This window comes from Ammospiza nelsoni, chromosome 3 (assembly GCF_027579445.1).
Source record: "Ammospiza nelsoni isolate bAmmNel1 chromosome 3, bAmmNel1.pri, whole genome shotgun sequence".
NCBI classification, from domain to species: domain Eukaryota; kingdom Metazoa; phylum Chordata; class Aves; order Passeriformes; family Passerellidae; genus Ammospiza; species Ammospiza nelsoni.
Window position 1 is genome coordinate 60,023,115 of NC_080635.1, and position 13,038 is coordinate 60,036,152.

The window sequence follows — 13,038 nt, forward strand, 5'->3', positions numbered from 1 at the left end:
TTACTGAGTTTTTCCATATTTGGCAGCAAAGAACTCCAAGTGTCCAAATATTCTGCTCTAAACCCATCCATTGAAAAAAGGATAAGTGGTGGGAGAGTAAATCTACAAGAAAATATAAATTTATCATCATAAAGAAGTTCAGAGAGTTGGTGACTTATTAAGATTTCTAACAATATAAATTCAGCTTTTATAAGCAGGATCTAGTGTATTGATCTGCATCCCAGAATGAATGACACAGTGTGGGATAAAGAAATAGTTCAATATTGAGAGCAAATAATAATTCTTCTGGTAAGAAACCAGAGGAGGAATAAAATGCAAGTAATCATTTCAGTCATAATACTTTTTAAAAGTTACATATTGCAATCACTATCCCAGTTTGTTCTTATTAACAGTGGTCTTTCCAAAACACAGAAGCACACTAGCATCCATAGTTTGTACCAAAACAGTCTGCATAGAACAACTCACTGATTTGAAACTGAAATTAAATGGATCTTTATACTGCAATGTGATGTATTCCACTTAAAGAAGCTCCTCTCCACTACTTTCCAAGCTTTAGCCTACAAAACTCTGTTAACTCAATAAGTTATTTGTTGACCTAAAATGTGTACTTTGATACCTGTTTTGGGAAGTGCATGCAGGAACTACAAAGAAGTCACAATGCTAGTGGTCTTACTGTCATAATTAAACTAAGTTGATAGTAAAATCAAATAAAATAATGGATAATGTCACAAATACCATAACTGAGCCAAAAATTAATTAATCTTTCTTCAAGGACAACTTTTAAATGTTGTTTCTGTGTAGCCTCTACCCACTATCCTGAAATCTTGCACAAATAGCAATATTTTTTCGGTGTTTGTAGATATACAGCTACTTCATAGCTGTCTTATCTCCATAGCTACCTTTTTTCCTGCAAATAATTAGAGCAAAAATCCCCTGAATAACTCTGTTGCCTAAAGAATTGCAATCACAGATTCTATCTATCTGTTATTACAGACTGCATAAGGTGACTTATCTGAGTTGTCAAAGATACAACATGGTAACATAAAATGGACTATGAACAATTTGTGATAAATGAACATTGAGATAACTCTAACAATTTTTCCAGGTCTTTGCTGAATTTCAATCTGAATTTGAACTTCTGTACTCTGCCCTAAACTGTAAATGATCAATGAATGACGAAGGTTTTAAAAAGAACAAACATTCCTAGTCACAAACCATTTCTACAGAATATTCCTCAGGGCAGGGACTTTACTCTCCATAAATATGAAAACCTGTTTCAGAACACTGGAGTATTTCTGACCATTGCAAAGATTTTGTTTGCTAAGAAGACAAATTCCTTTATCCTACCCGTCTGGACACTGAGGAGTTTCAACTGACACACATGGTTCTTCTACCCAAGATGTTTCACCTAAAAGGAAAAAAAAATACTGAGTTAGCACTGAACCCCACCACCACCACCAAAAGAAGCAGCTGCCTGGATGATCTTTTTAAAGCTCTTCCTGTAACATTTTCTGCTTCAACAGAAATCTATATCTAAAGACACCTTTACTTTAGAAACAATTTGGTGCAACCTATCAGGCCCTCAAACCCTGAAAGGACTAGTGCTCACAACTGTAAGTCAAAAACAAAGAACATATGCTACACAGAAAAGCAAAGAAACAAAATGAAGAAGAGAACACTATGAAAGCTTAGCCTTTTATTGAGTTTTAAATTAAAAATATTCAAACTGCATCCTGTCCACTCTGGGCTACTTATTCCTTTTTCCTTTTCTGGGTACCACTGACACACTAGAGACAAGCCCAGGGCTCCCTTTAGTACTTCTTTTCTTTCTGTATGTTGTGGTTTAACTTTTTTTTGCTTTAATCTACATTTAGTTAACAACTATAATTTTGCAGGAATTGCCTTAGATTTATCCCCTTCCACAATGCAAAGGAATTCTGGTAACAGACACCATGTCACCTCAAGTGTCATTCCTGTAACTGAATTATACCTGCACTATTCTTTATGTGTTTAGCTGGAGCCAGTATGAAACAATTATCCATGAACAAAGATATTCAAAAATAAGTAAAACATAAGAAATCCAGTCTAAAACCAGATTTGTAATAAAAAGGATGGGAAATTTTAAATTAGAGATGACTACTACAATATATACTTCAGATTGTCTCCATCTACATTTTGGAGGGGAAAAAGGATGAAAAAAAAAAGAATAAAAGGAAACAATCCAAAGCCCCCACATGGTATACTTCTGCAATATCCAAATCATTCTATCTATCTCATGAATGACATAATTCACAGTGTTCTTCAGAAACAGCATTTTTCACAGTGAAAAATACCAAAAGTTTCATCTCAAAATATTAATTTTTCAAAATGCGAGTCAGACTCTGGTCTTGAGAAACAAATTCATCTACCTTTATATTTTCAATGTTTGCCCATCTATTTCATACAAAAATCTATATATAAAACTTTTAGATTTTGATTTACCTTTGCAAATGCTGTAGTAATTTACACAGCAGTCTTTTTTCTGCAAGCAGTCATCCGAACAAGAACAATAACTTCCAGGTATTCTTGTCTCACCGCAACGGAAGTTAGTGCACGTCCAAGATCGGACTTAAAATTGGAAGAAAAAAAAACTATGATTCAGTTCACCTCATGTGAACTTCTTTGCATGGAAACCTTTCAAACAGGTAAAGGAAAACAAATTGTTATTTATGTATACTGTTTGAGTTGCTTTAGAAGTTTGCTCTGGAAAGAAAACTCAGAATTTCATTCAATGCAAAAAGTCAATTTCTTTGGTCATTGAACAATAACACAGAGTCATAAAATAATTTATTTTACAAAAGTATCCCCAAAGTCATCTTCCTCAAAGCCTTCCATCTTTCCAAAAAGATCTAGGGAAAAAACCAAACCAAACAAAACAAAACAAAAAAACCACCACTCCCTATTTTGTTTACAGAGGAGAAAGAGAAGCAAACTGATCTTTTTCATGCTCTTGCACATGAGTTACAGTAGAGAGGAAAAAAAAATAGAGAAATGAGGGCTGAAGTGGGCAGAAAAAGCAATAAGGATGAAGAAATATCTGAGCAGCTGCGGGGAAAGCAGAACAGTAACTGGAGAGGAGCCTGGCCTCAATGCAGAACCAGGCTATTCCCCTGGAAGACAAGTGGACTCCTCCAGTCCCAGGCACCCACTGAGGTCTGCATGAGGCTGGAGAGCACAACTGACTGTGAAACACCCCCTTATTTTCAAATGTGCAAGAGGTACTGGCACAACAGGGCTGCTTCAAGGTCCCCGTTTAAAGATAACCCATTATTTCTGCTCATGCTCATCTTCAGCTTTGTATGTGCCATGAAATATACATGGCAAATGCTCTGGTTATCCGTAAGGGGCAAAAATACAGGGGTCTGATTTGAGAAATATGCAGGAAGATTTTGTGTCCTGCCAGGTCACCAAGTTACAGCTCTCTAGCCACCTGATTACAGAGGCAGCTTGACTCTACCACATCCACCTGAACAGGAAGTATAACTTTACCATGAGGATGACAGAGCACTGGAAAGGTTGCTCAGAGAGGTTGTGGAATCTTCCTTCCTGGAGACATTCAAAAGCCACCTGGACACAAGCCTTAGGAGTGTGCTCTAGGATCTTGCTTGAGCAGGGAGGTTCAACTAGATTGCCTCCAGTGGTCCATTGCAACCTTAACTATTCTGTGATTTTGTGATTTTTGTCACATTTCCCTCCCTAGGAAATGTGAGATGACCTCTATGTATCTGCATAAACATGGCAATTACCCATTTTCTATTCCAGAAGAAAATGAAAAAAATTCAAAATCAAATGGACAGCAGTGAGCACTGCCTGGAGGGGAACTTACTTGGCTCCACACAGGTGTCCTCATAGTCCCAGCAGCAGTCCTGACGCTCCTTGCAGCCGCTGTCGCACTGGCAGCCGAGCACATCTTTCCTGTGTGGCTCGCTGCACTTGTGTCTGCAGCTGACTGGAGGGAGAAGGCAGCAAGGCTGAGTGCTCAGATAACCCTGTCCTATGTAGGTCAGTTAAACTGATCATGGATATGGGCTGCAGGGAGAGATGTGCTGAATAATTTCCCAAATCTGATTCCCTAGCCATTTTCCAATATGGTCATCAGCACACGGGCCAACAGGGTGGAAGCAAGGCTGTAGGAATCCCTCTGGGAGCTGAAGGTCTGGCAGCTGTTGGGACCATGCTGGCCCAAAGCCTGGGGCAGGGCTGTTTCTGCAACAGGTCTCTGCAGGACCACTGGCACAGGAGCAATGCCAGCTTGTTCCACTTATCGCTGGCTGGGGCTATGTACGAATCCCAAAGGGACGGGACTGCCAGGAACGTGCCTTGAGCTGTTTTATTTCCTAGCATCATTCTCATTACATGGTTACGACAATGGGAAGAAGATGCTATCAGCTCACATCTCAGGCAGCAGACAAAGAACTTAATGTACAACTTACTTTAAAAGCTTTTTAATAGTCACATAAAGTAAAAGCATATTGGCAGTAGTTCTATCTAACCGCTATAAGCACATGTACCTTCGGTTAAAGCAATGCTTGCTTATTTAAAATACCTTACCTGCTCGTAAGCCTTAAAACACAATGCACAGAGCTCCATTATTAAGCTTAAAATTTCCTAATATCTCGCTAGATATACTTTTCTGCAGCTTAGGGAGTTATTCTAAACAAGCATTAATACACAGACCATTGTTCTATTTGTCCTTACTTTTCTACTTTTTACATAATTTTTCTACTGACTTATCTCATGGCTACTGCTTAGCTCTAATCACAGCTCTGCTGCCTCTGAGGCCTGCCTTTTGCAGTTTTCCCAAACCCCTCTGATTTTATGGATCCCCACACCACTCTGCCAGCATGAGGAAGGGGAGAGTGGCATCTCCCCTGCTCATTTCTAGGTCTGAAATAAGAGAGGAGGACTGATTCCCACTTTGGATGTTCTGTAATAGACCTACATGGGACAGAAGCTCCCTCAGGGCAGGGTGCATCCACATTCTCTGTACTCCACTTTGTAGAGCCAATGCAGAGCTAAAATAACTTTCAAATTATCAAAACCCAATTATGGTTCCATTTTATCTTATTTGCTATTGAAAGTCTTCAGAAGGGTCTAACACTTGATGAGCTACTAGGAAAACAAGTACAATATGTGTTGATTAGCAATGAGAAATTTGCAATGAGAATGTGCTTCCTTGAACTCCTCCAGAAGGGATTACTATTGTTTCAATTCTAAAGGAAGTGTTTTATTTAATTGACAGTGTGGTCCATTTGTTTGTTCTCACCTAGACTGACCCCCTGACATCAAACATTATTTTTTTTTCCTAACTAAAAAATACCATTCCACTGAATCAAGCCACTACCCCCCTTTTACTGTAGCTTTACAGAAACTCAAGTTCTCAAAGAATATTCATAATCTGTTTTAGCATCAGCCTCCTGAACTATGACAAATATACTGAAGATGATCCTATATTTCTTTCACAAAATATTTTAAGTAATAATTATATATAATAGGATAATTGCAATAATTATATATATATAATTATATATAATAGGATAACATATCCCAAATTTTCTGGAAATGATAACTTAATAAAGCTTCCAATGTGCCATGAACTAGGCTTCACACATTTGGAAAGATTCAGCAAGGCACTTGGTGGTTTAGGATAGGTTTTTCAAGTATAGATTGTGAGTGCTCAGTTTTTATACAATTGAACTCAAAAGAACTTCACAAGAACTTTATTTTCACAGGTGGTGATTTTTCACAGATCATTTACATTACCCTATACAAAAGAGCCTTTGCTGAAAGCCTTTGCCAGATCCAGATGGTTGGTAATTTTGCTGAAAGTATCATAAACATACCTTGCTCCTGGTTTCCACGTTTGAGTCCTAGTCCTAAACCTAGTCCCAGGGATACAACCACCAAAACACACAGCAGAACCTGTCACACAGACACAGGGAAACCAATGTTACAACTGTGATAAATTGTTTTGTTTATTAGAAATAAACTCTTACTAATATTTCTATGAATGCATGATTTAAGAACTAATCATTTCTCTGAAGTTCTTCATCAAAAAATTGAGCCTGAAGATAGGAGAGGCACAATAGTTATAACCTTCGAATCTGAGGTCCTAATGCTGCACTTTTAACCTGTGGCCAGTTGCGATGTTGTAATTGAGGAAAACTTTGCTGGAGAAAAGAAAGTAGGAAGTAATCAGTGTATTTATCTGTTTTGCATGGGCTTTGCTTGTACAAATAAAGGCAATCACTTTTGTTTATCTTCTGTATTCACCTGATATGATCACAAGGATTTCTTAAGAAATTTAGCTGGATTGAGGCTGCAAGTGTAAAATTTTCACCCACGTGCCAGTTTCTTATAATAAGTCACCTTGTTCATAAGGTTAGAGTAAATTGGAAGGAGACCAACAGCCCAAGGAAACTCCATAACAGAAAGCAGCATAACTTTTGGGAGACTGGGGGAGAGCTGAGAAAGCCTCTATTCATCAATAGACACAAAGCTCAATAGACCAAAGACAAATGGCAATTCATGCTGGCTGAAAGGTGCAGAGAAAAGTGGCAACCTTCTCAGAGTATTTTGTGATATGCGCACTTTCCTCTTCGCTAAGATAATCATGGGAAAGAAAATGCATATCACAGAAAAAATCACCATGAAACAGCCCAGTTTATGTCCCATTTTAGCCTCAGAGCTTTTGTCTTCTGCCATTTCCAGGAATCAAACTGCTGATTCCTGGAAGTACTAAGGTTAAAAATAAAGTAGAAATGAGAGAAGATTACTCTCAAGCTCGGTACAATTGTAATGGAGCCTCTTATCCGAGACTACAGCAATTTTAGGGAATTGAGAACAACTGCCCATGCATCCCTTATCTTTGCTGCTGCCTGTCCTGCCTTGCAGGTGCTGGGCCAAAGTGTGGCAGCAGGGAGGGCTGCTCGGTTCTCAGGTGTGGGTGTACAACTGATTTATTTCTCTGGCAGCACCAAACACTAGCAATGCCATAGTTACTTCCTTCATACTTTCTCCTTCTCAACTTTACCTTCTTCCTGCTACTTACTCACAGGGTTTTGTACAGATGTACCTCAAAAGGAGTGGAAATGGGACTGGTGAGAGAACTGGATGAGGGAGACAGATGGAGTAAGGATGTGTGGAAGATTACCCAAACTAGCCGAAATGCTGAAGTCCCCTGAAGAGAGACCTCAGGTGTGAAGGCAGCAGTTTAATCCTACAAGCAGTCAGCAGGCTCTGAGAATAAGGGTGTTAGGGTGTTCCTTTGGGCTAGACCAGCAGGCACTCTTTCTGGGCAGGGAGGCTAACGCTGCCAAGTGTTTCACTGAGCACAGATAAGACTAATCACCAAGGCATGTACTTTTCACCTCAAAGACACTGTGGTTTTACCCTTCATTTGACTAAAATTCACATTTGTAATTGAAATAAATAGATCCTACTAAATTGAAGTACAAATTAAAGTATAGCTACTACAGCAACAAACATTTCCACTTCTTCAAGTAATAAGACAGCTGAAGTAAAACCCAAAAATTCCTATCGGGTATACAGATAAGATGATGCATTTATTATAATATTTACATAAACACCCTTGATTTTGGGACATTCATTCTTAGAGTGAAATAATTTTGGGAGCACCTATTCAAATCCTCAGGCTTTCCACAGCTAACTTCTATGACCAAATTCAGAATTACAACTACTTATTCTTAGAAAAGTTGTTCCTAGGGCATATGATCTGTTTGCTGGAGAACTTACACTGTGACTCCTCTGCCTAAAGTTTCAGGAAGAAGTTGCCAAGAAAGTGCCAAGAAAGTATTTCATACATTAGATTTAGCAAAGACGTAAATTGTGTGGAATATTAACATTTTACACCTCCAATATGTAGCTTGTGAGTTTTGCATAAGCAGGCATTTGAAAGCTAGCACATCTGAAAGAATGAATATGTTTCAGGATACTTAAATTTCTCACTTTAGTTTTCCAAGTACCTCTTGAAGGTATAATTTACTTTCCTTTATAGTTATCCAGTTTTCCCACATTCTTTCTCATGACTCATTTTTAACTGATGACTTTAGGAAAAATATGTCTGATATTTCATCTTCTTTTTTTCACAGTTTCCAGTATTTCCCTCATATTTTATGCAATCCTTGCACAATGCAGCCTTAAATTTCACATAGTACTATGTGAAATTTTTCTGATGACATAGAGCTGAAAAGCATAGTAGCTTGACTCTCTTTTTTATAGGGCTGTTTTCCAAATTAAGTTGCAAGTTTTTCTAAAATCAGTATTTGTAGTTTTCTCTAAATTTCAATTTACAAATGCTAGAGCTTGTGCAAACATATATACATATTTAATCCTTGTTTCTATTGTGGTCACAAGCAGAAGATACATGAAAATATTTTAAAAACTTAACAAAAAGCCTATACTTTATTGTTTACAAGGCAGGTGCATAGCTCTTAAAGCCTCAGGGAAGAGGTGAAGAGTTGACACGATATTTGAGATGTGGGACTGACAATACTGCACAAAACATTTCATTAGGCTTTTCCCATGCCTTGCTTCCTGAGTGTTTTTTGCCAATGACTTGACTACAGGTTCTGTTTTGTTAATGACAAATATAAAGATAGAAAAGTAAGCAAAAAGAAAGTGTGGTTGCTTTGGCCACAAGCACATCTGTTTTGAGACAATATCTTAAACAAAGTATCAAAGCAATATCTTCACTGTGCAAAAGAACGGTCAGGTTAATGAAGTACAACAAAAACTGCCAGTAAAAAAAATTGCTTCATAGGTACTAGAAGAACTTTAGGAATGTGCCAGTGAAGCTAGTGGAGTCCAGTGTCACACTGCTGCAGTAAAATTTTAACTACCAATTACTAAGCTACCCCAAATGATTATACTGATACAGTGAAACTTCAAAAAATCCTGCAGATTTGAGAATGGTTAAAGTGGCAGCCCTGAAGAGCAGCACCTACTTACAGCACAGATGACTTTGTATTTCACGACGTTTTTTTTCTTCACATACTCTTCTGATTTTAAAGACATCCCCTCTGAATATCCTCTGTGATCCTCAAGTTCCATTTTGTCGAGCTCTGCCACTCGTCTGCGTCTCCTGCTTTTCTCACCCCCCCAGCTGTGTTAGCTGCAAGTGAGAGGCTACTCCTTCTTCAAGAGTTCTAGTACTTTGCTCATAGGTCTTTTTATGAGATCTCAGCTCTTACATCCGTGTTAGGCTTGCAGGAAGCCAAAGCAAGCAGGAAAACTACTCTGAAAGGTCAAAGGCTGAAAAACACTTATCTGTGTTTAGGGAACCTGACTGTTCAAGATAAGAACGGCATTAGGCAAACACTTAAGTGAAGATTAGAACTAAGTGTTGCTAAGCAATAAAATGCTAAAATACTCAAGTACTCAACTATTTGGTTAAAAGCTTGTCATCCAGAGAATTTATCCTCAAAGAAAGTGTTAAATATACGAAACCAGTATGAAAGGAGAGGGTTTCTTATTTCGTGTTCTGTGTCACGCCTATGTATTCAGATCCCTTTCCTTATTTAGCATTAGAGGATTTCTCCCGGTTAGTTTCAATCCATCTATGTCTCAACTTCTTTCCCCTTCTTATACCGTTTTTCTCCAGCACTTAAAACTGTGTTAATTAAAAACAAAATATATACAGCCAAATAAAATTCAATTTAAAAAAAAGGTTTTGTTTAAGTACAATTTAAAATCTATTTCTTTGTCATCTTGGTGGTTACTGAAAGGATTGGCTGTTATGAAAATGTACCTTCAAAGCCTACTAGGACTATGATGAATATGTAACTATTCAGATGTTGATCTGATTCCAAATTTGAGCATCACATGAGCTGCAACTTATAATAATCAAATTTAGAATGTTTATAATTATATAAAGAAAACCAAAGCGTGAATCTGTACAAGCAGGTATGAAGAAAATTAACTCCACTGCAACCCAAATTTGTAATTTTATTCTATACAATTTGTATTATGCTTAAGTCCAGCATTATACAGTACTTCCCCATTAATCACACACACACACACATCATCATCATCATCATCATCATCCTTTAATTTACAGATATCACTCTCTTACTCTACGAGACGTTTTACCTCTGTTAAATGCCCATTGAGTTCCCTTCTTCCATGACCAAGGTTCCATCTCTTGTGGTGATTTCTCAGGACAGGAGGTGTGTTGTGAGGAGTTACTGGTTGCCAAAACCTATCCATGTTGGGTAAAACCTGTAGGTTGTGAGGCTTGCCCTCTGCTCATGTGGCTTCTGCTATAGTGCTTCCCATACAACACGCAACTGAAATAAGGAGTTACAACACTTAAACATTGTTTCCACTTCAATTTTCACACCTGGGGCCCTTGAAGGAAGCTATAAGGTTCCTTAGCTAACTCCTCCTCTTACCTTACTGGTATGGACTTACTCCCAGGCTGCAGACTTTCCCTTGGTTGGAAAGCTGCTCTGCAGAATAGAACCTTAGGGTGTTGGTCAACAGCAGCTGGACATGAGCCGGCGTGTGCCCAGGTAGCCAAGAAGGCTGATGGCATCCTGGCTGGGATCAGCAATAGAATGGCCAGCAGGACTGGGGCAGGGATCATCCTCCTGTACTCAGCACTGCTGAGGCCACACTTCCCGTGCTGTGTCCAGTTCTAGGCCCCTCACTGTAAGAAAGGCATCGAGGTGCTGGAGCATGTCCAGAGAAGGGCAGTGGAGCTGGGGAAGGGTCTGGAGCACAAGTCTTAGGAGAAATGGTTGAGGGAGCTGGAGGTGTTTAACCTGGAGAAAAGGAGGCTTAAGAAGGAAATTTATCACTCTCTGCAACTACTGAAAGGAGGTTGTAGCCAGGGGGCCTCTTCTTCCAGGTACCAAGTAACAGGACAAGAGGAAAAGGCCCCAGGTTACTCTTAGGAAAAATTTCTTCCTCAAAAGTATTGTCAAGAACTGGGGCATGGCTGAGTCACCATCCTTGCAGGTATTTAAGACATGTACATGTGGTTTTTAGGAACATGATTTAATGGTGGACTTAGCAGTCTTTTCCAACCTAAATGATTCTATGGTTCTATTATTCAAGGGTTTAACTGCTCTACTATGGACATATCCACAGCCCCAGACACTTTGGAGTTTACCTGCTCCAGCCTGGTGTTATTCAGGGCTCACCTGAACCTGAGTTCAGACTATAGTTACAACATGCCTACAGCAGTACAGGAACGGCAGTAATGACCAGGCCATCTGTCAGCCCAGGCACGTGGCCAGCGGTGTTATCAAAATGTTCCTAGGCGCAGGAAAGAGATGATAAGCACTACAGTATATGGCAACCACAATCACTCCATTCTAATATAGTGCAAAGCAAGCAAGTCCTCTGGTGAGAGCAGCAGCCTGCCAATAAATAGGTCAAACAGCTGTAACAGCTGTAAATCCAGTGGAGTGCATTCCTATCAAATTTCTCATTATCTGCAACCCCTCTGGCCCCACACTGGGTGCCAAAAAACACACTTGTGGGTTAATCTGAGCAGGCAGCACAGCCCCACACACAGCCATTCACACTGTTCCCTGCTGCAGGAAGCAGGGAAGAACAGGAAGGGTATGAGAAAATTTGTGAGTTGAGACAAAGACAGTTTAATAGGCAAAGCAAAGCCATTCAAATAAACAAATAAAATCACTTCATGGCTACTTCACATCAGCAGGCAGTTGTTCAGCCACTTTCAGGAAGGCAGAGTTCCACCACATGTCATGATTACTTGGGAAGGAAGACACCATCGCTCTGACCATTCCCTATGCCTTCCTTTTTTTCCCCCAAAGTTTTATTGCTGAGCACAGCATTATATGGTGTGGGGCATCCCTTTGGTCAGCTGGGGTCTGTATCCGCTCCCAGCCTCTTGTGCACCCCATGCTACTCAGAGAGAAGGCTCTCAGTCTGTTTAAGCACTGCTCAGTAACAGCTACAATGAACAGGATGTGATCTCATGTACCCAATTTTGCTACTTTTACCCAATCCTTGCGCTAAGTTGACATATGTTATTGTTCTCATGATGAATTACAACATTCTAGAATATTTCTCACCAATAAAATCTGGTTATGGAACTTAATAAATATTAACCAAGAACCCAAGCTTTTCTGTTTCAAGATCAAGGGTCTCATACGTTAAAAATATTTATTTTCATCCCTACCAAAAGAAAATTTGCATTAAAAAATCCAAACAATCCATATGATCAATACATAAGACTAAAAAAACAACAAGGAAGAAGGAAATTATTATTGCTTCTGCTCTCAATTACTAAATCATAACTTTGAGTGACTGTTCTGCAGACAGACTGACAATACACCAATGCAGAGTGAGGGTATTAAAAAACCCATTCCCCCACAGTTACACTGCAGTCCTCTGTTCATCTGACACTCTCAGAACAAAGAAGGTGTTTTCAAAGAACACAGGCAGGACATCTCCACCATATACACGATAACAAGCATGTCAGGAAAATGGGGAGAGTCATTTCTGAATAGCACTGTGTTGTAGGCACTTTCAATTTTCATTGCTAAGAAGCCACAAGTCTTCCAAGGCCATGAAGAACTAGACAGTCTCTACACACCATGACACTAATTTGTCATCTATCTTCCAAAATGAACGGCACTCACTCAGGAAAAAACATTTTAAAATTTAAGCATTTTTCTCATAAATGTTTCTTGTCACCCACAAGCATAAAATGATTATTTGATGAAGGTGGTTTTGCTAGATTAATATGATGTTAACAATAATTTTGAAGTGAATTTTTTTTCTGTGTCTGGGTGAAGGTGGTTATTTCATTCTCACCCAAATGCTGCTCTTCTGCCTTGTTTGGTGAGGTGTGTGGCTCTGTTACTCAGTACAGAGTCTCATAGTGGTTCATGCCTTGGCAGACACACTTGGGTGCAGTTAGGGTTAATTAGCTATACAGTTTCTCCTCCTGGACACTTGGCTCCCTTAGGCAAAGCAGTATGAGCCTTGCTTAGGCCCGAC

At 39.2% G+C, this 13,038-nt stretch overlaps 1 protein-coding gene across 1 annotated transcript in view; it reads right to left on the minus strand.

Annotated features, from left to right (window-relative positions):
• Positions 1 to 9,225, minus strand: part of ENPP3 (ectonucleotide pyrophosphatase/phosphodiesterase 3) — a 35,460-nt gene extending 26,235 nt beyond the window's left edge. The window contains exons 1-6 of the mRNA XM_059467343.1: positions 9,010 to 9,225; positions 5,883 to 5,961; positions 3,866 to 3,988; positions 2,482 to 2,607; positions 1,348 to 1,408; positions 5 to 102 (exon numbers count right to left, since the gene is read on the minus strand). Coding sequence (XP_059323326.1) covers positions 5 to 102; positions 1,348 to 1,408; positions 2,482 to 2,607; positions 3,866 to 3,988; positions 5,883 to 5,961; positions 9,010 to 9,111 — 589 coding nt within the window. The 5' untranslated portion in view covers positions 9,112 to 9,225. The remainder of the gene's footprint in view (positions 1 to 4; positions 103 to 1,347; positions 1,409 to 2,481; positions 2,608 to 3,865; positions 3,989 to 5,882; positions 5,962 to 9,009) is intronic.
• Positions 9,226 to 13,038: the final 3,813 nt, after the last annotated feature.